The 19,199-nt window shown below is 39.4% G+C and overlaps 1 protein-coding gene across 1 annotated transcript in view; it reads right to left on the bottom strand.

The window, feature by feature from the left end:
* Window positions 1-4,712: 4,712 nt before the first annotated feature.
* DNAH5 (dynein axonemal heavy chain 5) overlaps window positions 4,713-19,199 on the bottom strand; it is a 319,657-nt gene continuing 305,170 nt past the window's right edge. The window contains exons 78-80 of the mRNA XM_055246049.2: window positions 17,199-17,351; window positions 16,557-16,788; window positions 4,713-7,970 (exon numbers count right to left, since the gene is read on the bottom strand). Coding sequence (XP_055102024.1) covers window positions 7,819-7,970; window positions 16,557-16,788; window positions 17,199-17,351 — 537 coding nt within the window. The 3' untranslated portion in view covers window positions 4,713-7,818. The remainder of the gene's footprint in view (window positions 7,971-16,556; window positions 16,789-17,198; window positions 17,352-19,199) is intronic.

Raw genomic sequence — 19,199 nt, 5'->3', positions numbered from 1 at the left:
AATGAAAAATACCATTTGGTATGCAAATTAAAGAGAGGACAAAACTTCCGATCTTGGCCCTGCATCCACCCAACATAAACTCAAACTTGGAAACAATTAAGTATGCCTATAAATCCAGAGCCTTGGAAAACTAAATGGAGTCCTAAATCACAGAAAGACACTAAGAAGGCAGAGAAAGAATACTCATTAGCCAGGTCCACACAGTGGTTTTATGGGTGTTCCTAGAGAAAAGAGCTGATAGGACTTTTATAAGACCTCAGATAAAATCCTTTAAGGCATTGACGTTATAATATTAGATCATAATACTGTTGGCACTTTGCAAAAAAATGCTGAAATCCGGGGGATGAAGAAGCCATTTTTTAAAAGCTCATTTGAGGAGTTTTGAGTATAATTCATTGTCTTGATCAAGCGTTATTGCTGATAAACAAATTCTAACAGTGTCTGAGGAAAAGAAACGTGAGGCCATTTATCCGCCACTGCATCCCACTCTTGATACTTCATTCTCCACTTCAAGTTCCTTCCCTCCCACCTGCTCTCTATATTTTCTTTTTTATGCAAATGAAAGGAGAGAGTAGAATCTGTCTATAAATACTATTTACCTGGCTGCTTAGATTTATGGTTTTCCAGGCTGAAGACCAGAACCAGAAAAGCCCCCCAGGGTGCAGATCAGACAAGCAACACATTCTACTCTTGCATAGACAATATTAATTTTGTTTAAAGTGCAGCACAGAATAAGTCTCATCATTTAAGACAACTAAGAACATGTTTGTAAATTCACAGTTTCCTAGCCAAATCTCGTATCTGATTCTAAAGCTGACTTTGAATCCTTCTTATCCTCCTTCACTGGGGATATTTACGGAAACTTGATATGCACGTTGGAGGTAGCGGATGCCAGTCAATTGACCAGAGTACATAAACCTCAAGAATACTACTAGATTTCCTCCTCGTGTTTTCAAAACCGACTGATTGGTTTATTGGTTTTCCAACGGATTCAGACTATGGAGAGCCATATTGTGAATATAAGTGTACCACTTGTTTATCCTTAAGAGGCATTATTTTGATGTGCTGACAGGGGCTACTAATCAACAGTGATCAGCTGCATAGTTTTTAAAAATCACTCCTAGTACTTGCAAGAGAAAATTATTTAAAATGTAAAAGCAATTATGCATGTCATCAGGGCCATTTTAGGAAAAAAATATGTGTACTGCAGATTTTGGGGAGAGGATTGTCTTTAAGACAAAATTACTCATATATATGTTTTATTATTTATATCATTACTAGGCAACTTCATATTGAAAAAAATTCAGAAACTACATTATCAGTATGCACTCACATACCTAGGTTTTTTATAAACTTTTTGTGGGTACATAGTAGGTGCATATGTACTTATGGAGTACACGAGATATTTTGATACACGCATACAAGGTGTAATAATCACATCAGGGTAAATGGGGTGTCCATCACCTCAAGCATTTATCCTTTGTGTTACAAACAATCCAATTATACTCTTCTAGTTATTTTAAATATGCAATTAAATTATTATTAACTATAGTCATCCTGCTTTGCCATCAAATACTAGATTTTTTTTTTTTTTTTTTTTTTTTTTTTTTTTTTTTTTTTGAGACGGAGTCTCGCTCTGTCGCCCAGACTGGAGTGCAGTGGCGCAATCTCGGCTCACTGCAAGCTCCGCCTCCCAGGTTCATGCCATTCTCCTGCCTCAGCCTCTCCGAGTAGCTGGGACTACAGGCGCCCGCCACCACGCCCGGCTAATTTTTTTGTCAAATACTAGATCTTATTAATTCTTTCTATTTTTTGTATTCACTAACCATCCCCACTTCCCCTAGTTTTATATAACCCTTCATCTTTAAACAAAAATTTATCACTAATAATGACATTGATGCTGTATATTTTGCCTAAACAATAGAATCCTACAAGCTACTTAAGTATAAAATTTGTGGCTGTCTCATCAGGTCTCTTAATACTGAATTCTTTAAAATGAGACTTTTTCATTGCAAATGGCATTTAACAAAAAAGTACTCCTCATTCCAATGACTTAGAAACACATGATTTCCAACCACCACTACTCCAAACTGGCAGCCGTCATAATAAGGTGTGAAATTTCATTTTAAAAGCAGCCCTCCACAGCCCTCCACTCCAAGTCAGGTTTTCCTGTCACCCATCCTGCAGATACTGTGCCCACTTTCTCCCTTTAGGGAGCAAGAGGACAGTCCCCAGCGCTTGGGGGTCTGAGATGTTTTCCTTTACTCCTGTAAATCTAAATTTAGATGTCACCTTCTCAGAGCTGCTTTTCCTTACGGTCCAATAACATTAGGTCTCTCCAGGCAAAACGTATCCTGAGTAGAGACGTTGTTCAAGGACCCTGGACCCTGGCTAGGCTTTTTCCACTGATGGCGACATGGCCTCACTAATGCTGAGGTGGCTCAATGTTTGCCAACATTCCCTTAAAGATGCTCAGAGAAGCCAAGGTATGCTTCTATGGAATGGTGAAATAAGCCCCATATGAGACAAGACTTTCCTTTTAGACTCAATTCTGGAAGGACCTTACCTGCACAGAGAGGGTCACCAGAAGCTGTGAGTTGCACAAGGGAACAAGGGAACCAGAAAACCAGAGAAAAGCCAGGCAAGGATGTGCAGCAGCTGCTGTGGCTCAGGGGAGCACCTCCCTGCTATTGCATGTATGTCCTCAATAAAAACAAATGTCATCTAGGAAGAAGGGAAGTCTTTGAATGTTCTCACCACAAAGAAATGATAAATGCATGAGATGCTGGATATACACATTACTCTAATTGGATCATTATACAACATAAATATGTATCAAAACATCAAATTGTACTCCATAAATATGTACAATTACAACGTGTCAATTAAAAACATCAATTTAAATTTAAAAAATAATAAATGTCAAGAGAGATTATGAATATGTAAATTAGCTTGGTTTAATCACTCCACATTGTATACATATATCAAAACACCACATTTTACTCCATAAATGCAATATAATCAGTTAATTAAAAATATCAATAAAACAGTAAAAATAAATGGTGACATTGTAACATGGCTTCTGCCTGACAGCAATGACACAACTGATATGCTGCAGTCTCCCCAGTTACTCTCATTCATGAAATCCAGTTTTTTCCTTCACAGCACTTAATGCACAATCTTTATATTATCTTCTAGACACCTAATGTACATCATGTTATACAACCATAAATTTAGATTATATATAACTACTGATATGGTTTGGGCTCTGTGTCCCCACCCAAATCTCATCTTGAATTGTGATCCCCACGTGTCAAGGGAGAGACCTGGGGGGAGGGATTGAATCTTGGAGACAGTTTCCCCCATGCTGTTCACATGATAGTGAGTTCTCATGAGATATGATGGTTTAAAAGTGACAGCCCCCACCCCTTCCACCATGTAAGACGTGCCTTGCTTCCCCTTGGCCTTCCACCAAGGAAGTAAGTTTCCTGGCCTCCTCAGCCTTGTGAAACTGTGAGTCAATTAAACCTCTTTCCTTTATCAATTAGCCAGTCTCACGTAGTTCATTATAATGTATAAATGAACTAATAAAGAAAATTGGTACCAGGAGTTTGGGTCACTGCTATAAAGATACCTGAAAATGTGGAAGCAACTTTGAAACCGGGTAATGGGCAGAGGTTGGAACAGTTTGGAGGGCTCAGAAGAAGACAGGAAGAGGTGGGAAACTTTGGAACTTCCTAGAAACGTGTTCAATAGTTTTGACCAAAATGCTGATAGTGATAGGGACAATGAAGTCCAGGTTGGGTTGCTCTCAGATGGAGATGAACTTATTGGGAACTGGAGCAAAGGTCACTCTTGCTATGCTTTAGCAAACAGACTAACAGCATTTTATCCCTTCCCTAGAGATCTGTGGAACTTTGAACTTGAAAGAGATGATTTAAAGTACCTGGCAGAAGAAATTTCTAAGCAGCAAAGCGTTTAAGATGTGACCTGGGTGCTCTTAACAGCGTACGGCCATATGCATTCACAAAGAGATGGTTTGAAATTAAAACTTATGTTTAAAGAGGAAGCAGAGCATAAAAGTTTGAACAATTGCAGCCTGACCAAGTGATAGAAGAAAAAAAAAATCTATTTTCTGGGAAGAAATTCAAGCTGCTTGCAGAAACTTGCATAAGTAAAGAGATGCCAAATATTAATAGCCAAGACAATGGGGAAAATATCTCCAGGGATTTCATAGATCTTCATAGCAGCCCCTCCCATCACAGGTCCAGAGGCCTAGGAGGGAAAAATTGTTTCATGGGCTGGGCCCAGGGCCCCACTGCTCTGTGCAGCCTTTGGACATGACACCCTGCATCCCAGCTGCTCCAGCTCTAGCCATGGCTAAAAGGGGCCAAGGTACCGCTCAGGACACAGCTTCAGAGGGTACAAGCTCCAAGCCTTGGCAGGTTTCACATGGTGTTGGGCCTATAGGTATGCAGAAAACAAGACTTGAGGTTTTGGAACCTCCACCTAGTTTCCAGAGAATGTATGGAAATGCCTGGATGTCCAGGCAGAAGTCTGCTGCAGTAGCAGAGTCCTCATGGAGAACCTCTACTAAGGCAGTGCAGAGGTGAAATGTAGAGTTAGAGCCCCCACACAGAGTCCCCACTGGAGCACTGCCTAGTGGAGCCATGAGAAATGTGCCACCATCCTGTGGCCCCCAGAATGGTAGATCTGCTGACAGCTTGCACTGTGCACCTGGAAAAGCTGCAGGCAATCAATGCCAGCCCATGAAAGCAGCCACAGGGGCTGTACCCTATGGAGCTTCAGAGGTAGAGCTGCCCAAGAACTTGGGAGGCCACTTCTTGCATCAATGTGCCCTGGATGTGAGACATGGAGTCAAAGGAGATTGTTTTGAAACGTTAAGGTTTAATGATTACCCTCTTGGGTTTTGGACTTGCATGGGGCCTGTAGCCCCTTTGTTTTGGCCAATTTTCCCATTTGGTGCTTTTGATTTTACAGGCTCATAGGTGGAAGGGACTTGTCCTGTCTCAGATGAGACTTTGGACTTGGACTTTTCGGTTAATGCTGGAATGAGTTAAGACTTTTGGGGACTGTTGGGAAGGCATGATTGTGTTTTAAAATGTAAGGACATGAGAGTTGGGAGGGGCTGGGGTGGAACAATATGGTTTGGCTCTGCGTCCCCACCCAAATCTCATCTCGAATTGTAACCCCCACATGTCGAGGGAGGAATCTGGTGGGAGGTTATTGGATCATGGGGGCAGTTTCCCATGTGGTTCTCATGATAGTGAGTGATTTCCCACAAGATCTGAAGGTTTAAAAGCGTGTGGCCATTCCCTTCACGTTCTCTCTCTCCTGCTCCACCATTGTGAAGATATGCACGACTCCTCTTCATCTTCCACCATGATTATAAGTTTCCTGAGGCCTCCCCAGCCATATGGAACTGTGAGTCAATTTTAAACCTCTTCTGTTTATAAATTAACCAGTCTCAGGTAGGCCTTTATAGCAGTGTGAAAACGGACTAATACAACTACATGTGTACCTGAATAATTTCTATATTCTGCATCTATTCCTCTCAGGTGAATTCTATGAGATTAGGCACTGTGACTGCTTTTTTTTTTTTCACCATTGCATCACCAGTTCAGCAGAGAGTCTTCACAGGAGGTGCAAAATAAAGATTTTTTAGTAAATCAATATTGGGACAGTTGAAAAAGACTGCTATATGACTCTGCAATGGTACCAAGCCCCTGGCTGTTTTTTCTCCATGCCTGAGACCATCAGAAAGCCTCTCCAAAGCAGGAGAGGTTAATTCAATCAGTCCTCCCTTGCCTACCTGACTGTGGAATGCCCAGCACCTTTTGGTTGGAGGAGCCCGGGTAGGGGTGGGCGGCTATGCAGAAAGGGGCCTCATTGACTCATCACTGCTTCAGGGGCCAGCCATGTTGAATTAGTTCCTAAAAGTTCTTAGCTGTTTTCATGGTCTTTTTCTACCTTGGGTCTCCAAGACTCATGCATGCATACTAACAGATGTATATCACAAAATCATATGAATGACACATTTTCAAATTATTCGATAAAAAATCCAGTCTTGAAAGCTTATTTCTAGATACTTAGTGCCAATTACCCCCTTTCCTGATAAACAACAATTATGAATGAGGCATTTAGTAAAAACATTTTATTAATTTCCATAATGTCCACATTTTCATTACTTGCTTTTCAAAATGAAATGATTGTTTCACCACAATTCACACAAATCAACTGATATACTAATCCACACCAAAAGAAAGAACTCACAAGAAAACAGTATCATCTAAGATGGTGGGAGTCACAGGAGCCCCTCAGTCCTAACTCTCATCATCATGAGCATGAAATAATGAGCCTGGTCCACAGAATGAAGCCCAGTGAGAGGGACCCACACTTGTCTCCCGGTATCCACCTACCAAAAACCATTTACCCAAAAAAATGCAGTTATACAGATCCAGAGCTAACCAAAAGTTTGTAAACCACAATTCTAATTTAGTACTGACTACATTTTCTAGTCAATAAGGTTCGATGAAGAGTTATTAATAACATGTAACCAGAATTTAAAGAAAAATATGTGAAAAGTTCCTTTGATAATGTTTCCTAATTAATAAAAGTCCATAGGAAATCCCTACACACCGTCTAATATTTCTACCCTTTCTTTATTTTTTCTCTTGATCATCACATTTTTTTCAAGCCAACTATAATTCTTGCTATCACATCTGTTCTTATTTTTCTATCTTGCCATCTAATCTTTGTCCACATGCAAATATATTTTGCTGTTATAATCACAGTGTGCTCAATATTTTGTAAACTAAATCTTTCACTTAACAGTCTGGGTCTACCATTTTCATATTATGGAATCTTCAGAATTGTTTTTTATGGTTGCCTAATATCTCTTAATTTCCTTAAGCATAGCCTGACTATTGAATATTCATGATTTTTCCATTTTTTTCTGTTATTAAATGCAATTTTATATAGACTGTTTTCAGTCTTTTAAATTGTTTCCTTGATATAGAGAAAATAAAGATCCAAGTGTGTGAATATTTTTATGGCTCTTTCTGTATTTAATCATTTTACAAAAAAGTTGGGTTGATTTACATTGCTCGAGCAATTTGTGAGTGGATCAGTTTTACTGAGAGCATGCTATGATTTACTTTTAGCTTTAATTTTTATTATAAGAGTTATCAATTAGTATTTCATTATTAATTATAAGTAGGCTTAAACATTGTTCTACATTTATTCTCTATGTTTACATAAATTTTCTATTTACATTCTTAACCCATTCTTCTATTTCTTTCTATTTTTTAAAAGGTATTTTTAAGTGGCTGCTTGAAACCCTGAAAATAAGTCTCTTAACTTGACCTAAATACGAAAGGCAATAGAAGCAAAATCAGCACAAACTTGCCCTGTTACCTTCAAGAACTTGGCTGTTACCAGGTCACATTAACAGAAGAATAATTCCTTCCAGAGAAATAGTCTGCTTACCCTAGTCGGTCTTCAGAGCAAAGTAAGAAGAAAATGCACTACTGTGGATTTGAGGGCCACGCTTCATTAGGATGCTGTAAATTTACTTTTACATCACTAAATAACATTTTCAACAAACTCAGACATTGGTCACTAATGATGAAACAGGTAAAATATAAGCATCCAATTAAGGAGTGGGGAAAACCTGTGCAGCTCATTAACTGCATAAGCAACCTGACATACACTGTCCAGCAGTCACACAGAAATAAAGGTTACAACAATTTAGATCTTGCATTTTCCGAAGCACTGGGTGGGGACACTCCCCACATGTTACTTGACATCACAGAGAAGGGCAACCCCACGGAGCACCCAGTGTTCAGGGGTCTGGGCCGTCCTGAGGTCCACAGCGGCAATGTAGTTCAAGTCCGTTCGAACTGGCTTCTTATAGATGGGACAGGAGTAAAACCGAGGATCTCGTAAAGCTACAAAAAAAAAAAAAAAATCACAAAAGAAAAGAACTTGGTGAATTTTCCACTTAAGAGCCCAAGGAGAGTGCAGAACCATGCTTCTGCATTCTGTAGGTCACTTCAAAAACAGATGGGTTTGGCAGAATGAGGGACATTCTTTCTGAGGTCAGGCAATCCCTAGATGTGAGGCAGATGCTCCCACAGGGTGCCAGCAGCTGTGACAAGACACCCAGAGAGCCTCTGGTGGCCTCTGCTGGCAACTTGCCCTGAACCATGGACAGTAACTCATGCCCACATGCTTCCTCTCTCTCCTTTGCACCTGTCCACTCAACATCCCCTCCACCTGTTCTCCTTCACCTCCTCACCAAACCTTGAGCACACACACATATCACTTTTAATCAGGCATCCAGCACCAGTGGGCATTACTTTATTATTTCAAAATCTTCAACGCTGCAGGCCATAGTCTATCTACATCACATTTTAAATCCCAGGACAGAGGGTGCCTCCCCACCCCCCAGCTAAATCAGGTATTGTGAATTCTCCATATATGTAGAGAAATAAAATAGATGGGATGCAGACAGTAATGGCCCAATTCACCTCCCTGAGACTCAATCTACCTTTCTGGAGTAGAAGAACAGATGCAGTTTCCAAAATGACACTGCAGTGAAAGGCAATCTATGTATGTCCATCCTTCAGAGATCCTTTCTAACACATCCATCTCCACCCACATGCTCCCTTTCTCTCCAGCCTTGGAAACTCCATGTTCAGAGACAGGTCCAGGTCTGTGGGGACTTAAACTTATACAATTCATGAGGGCCCTCTTTAAGAAAAGGAGTAAAATTTACAAATAAAAATGTAGGCTTTGGAAGGATCCTCTGCCTGTGAGCAGCCTGGGAGTTTAAGCCTCAGTAGCTTCTTATGAAATCCACTCTGCCCACAGTAGTTTATCTGCACATCTCCTAACATGCATCTCAGGAAGTAGTATATTATTGAATATTCTCTTCCAGATTATACATTTTTCGAGGACAAGAGGGTGTCTACACCCATCCCTGTACTCTTTCGGAAAGTCAATATTATAAAAAAAAAAAAAAACCCTCACTTAACTATTGAGGTGAAATCACATTTAACTAAGAGGATGCTCTGCTTTTGTGAATTAATGTTACAAACATGGGCACTGAAACACATCAGAGTTATTGAATCTATTTCTCAAAACTGACATGCTCAAAAATTTACTTTTTCCAGAAAATTACAAAAGCAAGGCACTATCAGAAGCTAAAGTCTCATTATTTGATCCAATAGAACTTTTAACCTGCTGTGCCCTGTGTTTTCACATATCCACTATAAATTAATTGTATTAGAAGAAGTGAAACATTTTAATATAACAATATTATACATAAGTTTCAATATAAAATAAATAATTCTAAAGCAGTGATTCTTAACCAGGGACGATTCTACCTACGGGGGACATTTGCCAATATGTGAAGACATTTTTGGTTAACACAACTGTGGGCTTGCTGCTAACATCTTCGTGAATAGAGGTCAAGGATGCTGCTAACGTCCTATAATGCACAGGACAGACCCTCCAAAACAAAGAGTTATCCAGACCAAATATGTCAATAGTACTAAGAGGCTGAGAAACCTTCTTCTAAAACAACAAAGATATTTTACAGTATTTTAAAACTCTGTGTTTCCTTAATCTCATGAAATTAATCATTAGAAACAACCTAAAACAATGTGATACCTAATTTTTAAGTCTGAGAATAATTTTTCCAATTTCTATGCATATATCACTAGTAATAATAATTAGGCAAATATATATGAAAAATTCTGAACAAGTAAATGAATGACAATGAATCATGCAATACGGTTAACACTAACTATACTCACTGATATAGTTAAATCCTTTAATCCTAGGATCTTTAAGCACGTAACGCATATAAAAAAACTCATTCTTCTTGCTGCAGATTTGATTAACCATTTTATAAACCTTGAAGTAAGGCTTTGGTGCCTTACATCTGAATCTCATGATAATTACAATTACAACTCGAGAAGTATTTGACTACTTGGATTTTAATCCCAACAGAAAAATGGAGGGAAAAAATAGCATTCTCTTCAATAAGCAGGTAAAAATAATGTTCTGAAATATTTATCCAATTCTATGTATTTTTAATTGCTTCAGAGCTGAAGGTGCTCATGCCAAGTCACAGCGTGCAGCAAACTTCTGCAGCAGGATTACAAGCCACTGAGGACATAATTTCATAGTGAAAACGCTGACAGATGCTAAACAACTACATAAGCAGATGATTCGACACCATCCCCCTGCTTAGACAAATAACTTTGAAGACAAAAATAAGCATGCTAGGTAGGTAGAATAAATCAACTAAGTATGTTTAAAGCCTCAGGGTTCCAGAAGGAGGAGGACAGAGAAGAGGTTGTGCAAACTGGCAAGCTATACCCTTTAGGATCTTAAAGGTTTTAATAAAACACCTTGGGGGAATTTCATTTTCTGACTATTTAACTTCCCTATCTATCTTGCATTTTTCATCTACACGTGAGTGTACATTCTATATATTCCTTCCAACATCCAAAATAAACGTTACATAGAGAGTCTATAGAATCATTAAGTCATTCTTTTATTTAACCACCCTTTTGCCAATAACATTTAAACTACTAGACAGTTCACTCTTAACATTCACTATTTCTTTCAATCCTTTAAAAAGCGTGTGAGTTAAGCATGTTAATAATAGTAACAATTGAAAAAAATATTTGTTATACGCTTCCTATGTACATAACATTGTCAGCTTAATTCTCTCAACAATCCTATATGATGGGTACTAATATTTAATCATTTAACAGATTCAAAAACTGGAACAGAAGAAGGCGAGTTGTCCAAGATTAGAGAGCTATAGTGATAACTGAGAATGCAACCTAGTCAGAATGGATCCGTGGCCTCTCTGCTTCATCTCTGCAATATTCGGGATGCACTGTGTGTATACCTTTGCCTTTGCAGAAAACATGAAAATGAAATGGACAGAACTAGATACCTGAATTCAATCTGTGGCATATTTGAGATGCCTCCAAAGCCACATGACTAATGGCTAGGATGATAAAAGCCAGGAGAACAACCCAAGTATCCTGGCCCTCGGCTCACAGTCCTCTCCCGGTGAACAGGGGCACGAGCACTTTTCAGCCTGCAGCATGATGGAGGGAGGTATGGGGAGGGACAGCACCATCCGCAGAGGGCTCCCCCTGTGCCCTCCCACTGCCTACAGTTTACCTTAGCAGGTACCTGAGACAAATTAACTCAGGACTTCGATATTCAAGGGAGCTGTCCTCATTTTGAGTTTAGCCTTTATGTTCAAGTTTCATCCCAGGCACTAAGAGGACACGTAAACACAGAATCGCAAGTAAAAGACTAACTATGGGAATTCCCAGAGGCTTGCAGATACCTCACGACAAACAAATGTGATTCTGATACCAGCTTTCACTGTCAGTAGCCAGGAATCATGGGCAAATTACCCAGTGTCTCCAAACCTTAATTTCTCCATCTGCAAAATGAGGATGATAAATTTGACAGAGTTGTTGTAAAGATTAAATAAGTTAACACATGTATGTGCCTGGTATAGTATAATGCCTGGAATGTAGAAGGTGCCTAAGATAGAGATGTTATTTGACACTTCTTTATCTCTCAGTCTCCACACACACATACACAGGCACACGCACATACACACACATGCACATGCACATACACACACATGCAAACGCACATACACACACATGCACACGCACATACACACACATGCACACGCACACACACACATGCATCTACTTACGCATGGACCTTTTCACTAAAACAATTTCCCAGACTCCTGTTTCCCATGACTTTAACAGACTTCCAGGTTGACAAGCTGACAATGGATTAAATCCTGTGGGCTCAGGAGCCAGGAGGTCTCTACCCCTGGTCACCACATATGGCTGTCCCCACCCCAGTCCCAAATCTGCACAGTTTCAGGTCAGAATGGGTCAGACAGTGTTCTTAGATACACTTTTTCCTTAGCAGGAAATAACCCTTGAGACCCCTCTTGCACCTACTTAGTGACCAGAGGTACGTAGAAGGCTTGCCCCGTCCCTCGCAAATGTTCCAGTCACGGTTTTCCATCACATCAGCTACAGCTCTGAAGTTCATTGAGAATCATCCATCTGCTCATATAATAAATCTGTGAAGACACATATCTTTCTTCTGTCTGTCCTTTTAAGCTTCCTCTGAGAATAGAGGATCTACACAGTGTGTGTGTGTGGCTTTACCCTCTTGGTGAATTTAGTACTATTTGAATGACTTTTCTGTGATTTTCTAGCAAGAAACATGATTTCTTTTTAAAGTTTCAGGGTATATCACTCAATTTTTAGAGTTAAAATAAATATCTAGATGTCTTCTTGTAGAAAACAAACCAGTCCTATATCTATATTTTAATGATTATTTAAATCAAAAAATTTCCTTCATACTAATGTAAAAACTGTTAACTATAAGAATTCCAACTTTTAAATGCTGCACTTTGGTCATTAATGATGCTACACACTCCTTTAAGTCAATTAGAGCCCTGCTCAATTATCAAAATTGAGTAAAAATTAAATGTATCGCATGAAGGCGGTAACAGACTGTTAGTTTTCTATCACTAAAGAAACACCTCTTCAACAACAAAGCTATTTGGCAAACCAAGTTTCCACCAACTCTTACTGAAATCAAAAAAGGAATAAAGAACTAAAGTTTTCTTTTAATACTTTGAAATTAGCCCCTTTTTCCTTTGCTTATTTTATTTTCTCCCTTACCTGCTGCTAATGAGCATCACCACTGGCTAATACCCAGCAGGGTGGGTATAGTTCTTCTATAAAAATCTGTTCTTAAATCATAAAGAATTGCCAGTATTATAAAATTACTACTTTATTACTACCATGCTGAGATGTTCAATGTCAAATTGCCATGGATTTTTATAGTTTAGTCACAAGAAAAAACAGGAACATGTAACTCAACTGGAAAAAGGTTTTTATTTCATTTTATAAGAGAAACATTTTTACAACATGTTGACTAGATGCAATGATATGATAAAGCAATTTTTCTAAAATACTATTTTTGGCTAAAGGAACACTTGATTATTATTTCTATAAAATAATTACTGTCCCAAGATGTCACACTACCCTAAGAACCAGTAAATACAAAGCCATAGGCTATGCTTGCCTGAGCCCAGGTAGACACATTTATCTTTTTAGATTCAACTAATAAATATTGAACTACACCATGTGCCCAGCAGTGTGCGAAGAACCTTCGTGTTCCTAATCTGATGCTCAACTCTCCCCTTCACAGGCTCTTCCTCTTTCATGTTTTAAACACTGGTCCCCTCCCAAGGTAATCCTTATTCCCTTCAACAAATCACAACCTCTCTAGCCTTTTGTCCTCAAAGCAAAAATCATTTCTCTAGCAAACTTTTGTAAAGACTAAATGAGACATGGTGTGAAATCCACCTTTAAACATTCTCCATAAATATCATTTCTCTCTTCCAACTACCCCATTTCCACGTCTACCTGAAGAACCTCCTTCATGTGGAAGGTTCCACCTACACACTGCTAACTAACATCCAGCTAACCTGGACTGGGTCTGTCTTCTAAATCCCAGAACTAAACTCTCCATCAAACCCAGCACATCCATTATCACCTCACGACTTTCCACTCTTGCCTCTGCTCCAGGAAGTTAGCATAGCCTCTTTCTGTCACTTGGATCTCACCTCAATATTTCTCACAGAACTCCTAAATTATCTTACACTCAAACCATGTGTATGGCTTGAATTTGTCCCCAAAATTTCATGTGTTGAAAACTTAATCACTGGTGCAACCATATTTGGAGGTAGAGTCTGATAAAAGGTGATTGGGTGAAAAGGGTGAATCCCTTATGAATGAATTAATGTCATCATGATGCCAGTGAGATAGTTATTGCAAGAGTGGATCGCTATAAACCAAGTCCAGCTCCTGGTGTCCCTCTCTGTCTCACATGCTTACTTCTACCTTCTGTCTGTGACCATGGAATGACCCTCACCAGATGGTGGCATCATGCCCTTGGACTTCCCAGCTTCCAGAACCAGGAGCAAAATAAACTTCTATTGTCTATCACATGCCCAGTCTGTCGTATTTTGTTATAGCAACAGGAAATGGACTAAGACACCACGAATGTGTTTTTTTGCAGAGAAACAAGAAGTATCTGAAATCAGTATGTTCATTTCTAGTCAACTCTCATTACACACCGTTGTTATGTCCTATAAAGTCACCATGAATATTGAATTAACAAACGCCAAGCCATTTCTCCTAGGGGAAATACAGGGTTAGTTTCCTGCAAGCCTCTGGTCACAACATTTCCATCAAGCAGTCAATACATAATCTTGTTTTATGTGCGTTTCTGTTTAAGGACATCTTTTTAATATACATGGTTGATTTATTACCATTGCACTGAAGGCCAACAGCCCTATAAGTAATGCCTGATGTCAGTTTGTCCAACACATGTATTTTCTCCATAAGGCACAGCCTTTTTGTGCTCAGAAACAGCAGACTTAAACACTACACTTGGGGGCCATTTTAAATAGGAAAAAGTACCCCCCAAAAATTGAAAAACATAGTACTAAAGAGACAACAAACAGGACACTTAGTTGTAATATGAAAGCTGGAACAAGAAGGCACAGCCTCACCTTGTTTGGCCCCAGCTAGAAATATGTATGTCTGGCAACTCCAATTGTTTGCTGCTTTGCACATGTTTGTGAATGACCATGTGAATGACCATAAAAGTGCCATTAGTATTGACTTGGGGGCTACAGAGAAATTTTAGCACGTAGGCAAATTCACAAATACCAATCTGTGAGTAACAAGGCCCAACTATATTTGTTTCTTTTATGGCTATCACCCCTGTTTGCGACTCAGCTCCTCGAGAATGGGAAGCCTGTTTGGTCTTTTCTCAGTGCTGCAACCCCAGCACTAGGGCAGCGTTTGGCAGATGGTCAGTAAGTAGTCACTGAATGACCAAGCGAGCTAATGCTATTTCCCTCTGCCACGAAAACTCTAACTGCCCATAACTCTCATTCTTGTCCTCCAAAACACATCTCAAAAGCAATCATCCCTACACTCCTAGACATCTTTATGTTTTCTTTCTGAGCATCTCTTTTGTAACATGTATCAATTTGCATTTTCATTATTTACTTACTGTGGGTCTCCTTCACTAGACTGTGAATATCTGGGAGCTGGATCTGGTTCATAATGATCTTTGCATCCCTAGCACCTAAGGTTATGGCTGGTAACTATTAGACATCCAGCAAATGTTTGCTTAAAAAATAAATACTTGGGGCCAGGCACGGTGGCTCATGCCTATAATCCTAGCACTTTGGGAGGCCAAGCGGGGAGCGGATCATGAGGTCAGGAGTTCGAGACCAGCCTAATTAATATGGTGAAGCCCTGTCTCTAGTAAAAATACAAAAATTAGCTGGGTGTGGTGGCACACGCCTGTAATCCCAGCTACTCAGGAGGCTGAGGCAGGAGAATAGCTTGAACTCAGGAGTTGGAGGTTGCAGTGAGCTGAGATCATGCCACTGCACTCCAGCCTGGGTGATAGAGCGAGACTCTGTCTCAAATAAATAAATAAATAAATAAATAAATAAATACATACTTATAGTTCATAAATTATTTTATCCCTTTACTTGTTAGAATACTTTGTGCTTCTATCATAAAATCAGTACTTCCTTGGGATCCACTATCATGGCTAGAGTTTATGGTTTACGCTTCTAAAACAAACAGGGAATTCCCTCGTGTGCTGAAAAGTGGTTATTGCTGTAGAGATGTTAGCTGAGTGAAAGGTGACAAAAAAAAGCCTCCAGAAAACATCAATCCAACAACAGAAAATAGTTTAGGCATTTTTAGACTTGTCAAGTACAGCTTTGATAATTTTGTTAAATTAGAATCACGTGCGTACTTCACAGAAGTGTTATTACATTCAAAGACTGAAATAAGAACCCAGTATTTCACCATTAGCTATAGGATTAAGTCAAATGCCTCTGAATTCAATCTAGACTTCACTACCTGGTTCAAACCTCCAAGTTGGTAGAACTACAGCCTCCAAGTGAGCCCTGTGCAGTCTTATCTAGAAAGTCTCCTTACCACAGCTCACCCCACCACATTGTATCCATTCTTCAAAGCTCAGTCCAGGCCCAAATGCTCCCGACACTCAGCCCCTGCCCACTTCATCCTGCTGTTATCTCACTCTCCTTTCCCATGCCTATCAATTATGCCAAACATTTCTTTCTTATCTCTTCAGCTAATATTTCATGAGTATCCACACATGTTAATCTGCTTTATTAGATAAGCAAGTACTATCTAGAACTATTGCCTCTTCAATATACTCAAGAAAGTACCTAGAGGTCAGTAAGTCCCCATTAAACATGGGTGTGAATGTAAAGCTAACTGATAAGAGAGTAAAACCTCTACTACGTGATAACAAAAATAATGAAATCCTGTGTTGATAATGTCATCCAAACGAACAATGCGAGCCCTTACTGAAGGTACAAGACAACTTACTATTGTTTTCTGCATAAATCCTTATGACAGGCATCAACTCAAAGAGCACTTTTGGCTTTGATTCAATGAGTTTCATGTTCCTCTTGTCCCAGCCAGCACCTTCAAGATATAAGCCATAGACATAGACACCCTCTGTGGGAGGGGCAGAAATGTCATCCTTCATCCATTTGGTGACTTCATTGCAAAGCACCATATTGTCCAGAGCCCAGCCTTTGTTGGCCCGAGTTATTTCCTATTCAGGGCATCAAAAGATGAATGGAGCAGTTATAGGTTTGTCTTAATAGAAAGAGCATAACAATAATGAAAGCTTGGCTCCAAATCACTCTAACTCGAAGGAAGTACAATAGTATTTAAAGAATTAGCAAGATTCTCTCATAAAAAAAAAAAACCACATCCTAATTTAGCTATGTCTACTTTAAAAAAAATACCAAATCAAATACAAAAATAAGAAATAAATATTTTGAAAGTCAAGCTAGCAGCCTGAGAATAACTGGCTGGGATTTATATTCATGACAATGTAACTGCTAGTACCAAAAAGAGACAGTCATTCTCTGTCTTATTATAGTCTTTAAAACTATAATGAAAGAAAATCCTGTGGAGGAAAATTATAATAACACAACGGGTGCAGATCAGAGCTCTTACCTGTCGCATTGCAGTTAAAAATCCCTGGGGGTTAAAAAAACCTGTCATCCAAAAGCAGTGAGGTCGGCCATTGAAAATCCACGAGGTAAACTGGCTATTTCTTTCTATAAGTTCAGTAAACCAGAAACCCAGTGTACTAGAAACCCAAGAAGCCTGCAATTAAGACATTAAAACAATTAATTGATATAAGTTTAATACCGCAGTGTAAACCAGCTATCTTCACTGAAAAAAAAGATGAAATATCAATTTCACTTTTATAATGAAAAAAGTCCCTAAGTCATGAATTTTCCCTGGATTCTGGCATAAGCATTTCAAATTATTCTTTCTCCTTAATAATAGTAATGCTAAGATATGACAGAATATACTAGTCATCAATTCACAGAGCTGTTCAAGATATCTAATGTCAATTGAATCACTTTCCATGTACCAATATATTCATCACTGATTCTGCTGTAAAGGAATCAAAACAACTTATTGGATTAAATGTAAAGGCTTTCCTCATTTTTCCTTAGGTTACAATTTCAGTCTATAACACATAAAAAATGATTTTTATTTACCTAAATATGCTCATGGTTTATCAAGATAAATCAACACTTTAAAATAGATCCCATGGATAATAAGTTGAAGAAGACTTGCTACACTTAATTTTAATGGGGTAAACAACAGTTATTTTCCAGAATGTTTGTCCCTTTAGAATACATTTTTATTTCCTCTCTTGAAGGAGCAAAAGATGGAAACCCAAGACTCTTTATCATCCACAAACTATTTGCATTTATTGCTTCTGACTTTCTCCCTGAATTCACCTGTGGAGCTTCCGTTATGACAACTGGCATGAATATGTCATTAATGTCATCAGCAGCAGCAGTGTAAGGTATCTTCAAATCATAGATTATAACATTTTACTGTAATTGCAATATTTTATGTGTGAATAAAGGTAGTAATCAACCTGGGTATAACACTTGAATTTCAAACACCTTAAGAATTAATTTGCCTATTTTTCAAGAGTTATTGAGGTTCCAAAGTCTGATAATAAGCTGAGAAGAATAAAAACCTGAACAAAATGATCATAATTTAAGAATTAAATCACTCATTGTCTGCTATCTTTATAGGTCTATTAACTAAAAGAGATGTGTGTTTATACTACGTTCCGTCTGAGGGCAGAGGGAGGCGCTAACGAGAGAGTGCCCCTGACAGGGATTCCTGTTCCAGAGCCTCCCAGGTCCTACCGAGGTGGGTGATCTGGTTTGGTAGGGAAGGAACTCACAATGGCCAGTGATCTGGAAGAATCTCCCTCTGTCCTCGGCAATGAGAAGAGGCAATTCAGATAGAAAACTCTCTGGCATGGGCAATGGATTTATTAAAGATGAGAAGGAAATAAAGGGGTCTGGTCAAAGCTGATTCTGAGTCTCTAAGCTATGTGATGAGAGGGATGGAGGGTGGTGTCATCAAATAACATGGAGAAGACAACAAGAAGCAGTCCTACTCACTATATGCTGCCTGCAGAACTCACTGCCTCGTAATCTGCTGAAGCCCTGGATGACATACCTGAGGCTCAGCACTAAACAAGTCCTACCACCTTCCCATTTAGCCAAGTAACCTACAGAGGCCAACCCTCTATCCTCCCACCCACCAACCTCACGTCTGTATGCTGCCCTCTCTGTGCAGCCCCCAACCTGACGCAATCCCCCTCTGTCCTTGGCAATAAGAAGGGGCAAGCCCCCCTCCCAAGCCTTTCCACTCTACCTTCAGCATCTTCAGTGCCATGATCAGAAAACTCTTCTAGATCCTCCACCTCATTCTGGAACATTCTCTCCATCCCTTCTCTCAACTGAGGTCTGCCCTGCACCCCACACCCTCTACCCAGGACAGACTACTTCCCTCACAGCCTTCTCCAAATGTAGGCTACTGCTTTCCTCATACTCAACAACCCTCAGGGCCAGGAGAAGAGGAGGTGACCTTGTCGTTTCTGACTGTTATTGTCAGATCATCACGCTATATCAT

This window comes from Symphalangus syndactylus, chromosome 16 (genome assembly GCF_028878055.3).
Source record: "Symphalangus syndactylus isolate Jambi chromosome 16, NHGRI_mSymSyn1-v2.1_pri, whole genome shotgun sequence".
Lineage (NCBI taxonomy): Eukaryota > Metazoa > Chordata > Mammalia > Primates > Hylobatidae > Symphalangus > Symphalangus syndactylus.
This window is presented reverse-complemented; position numbering and strand designations above follow the sequence as displayed.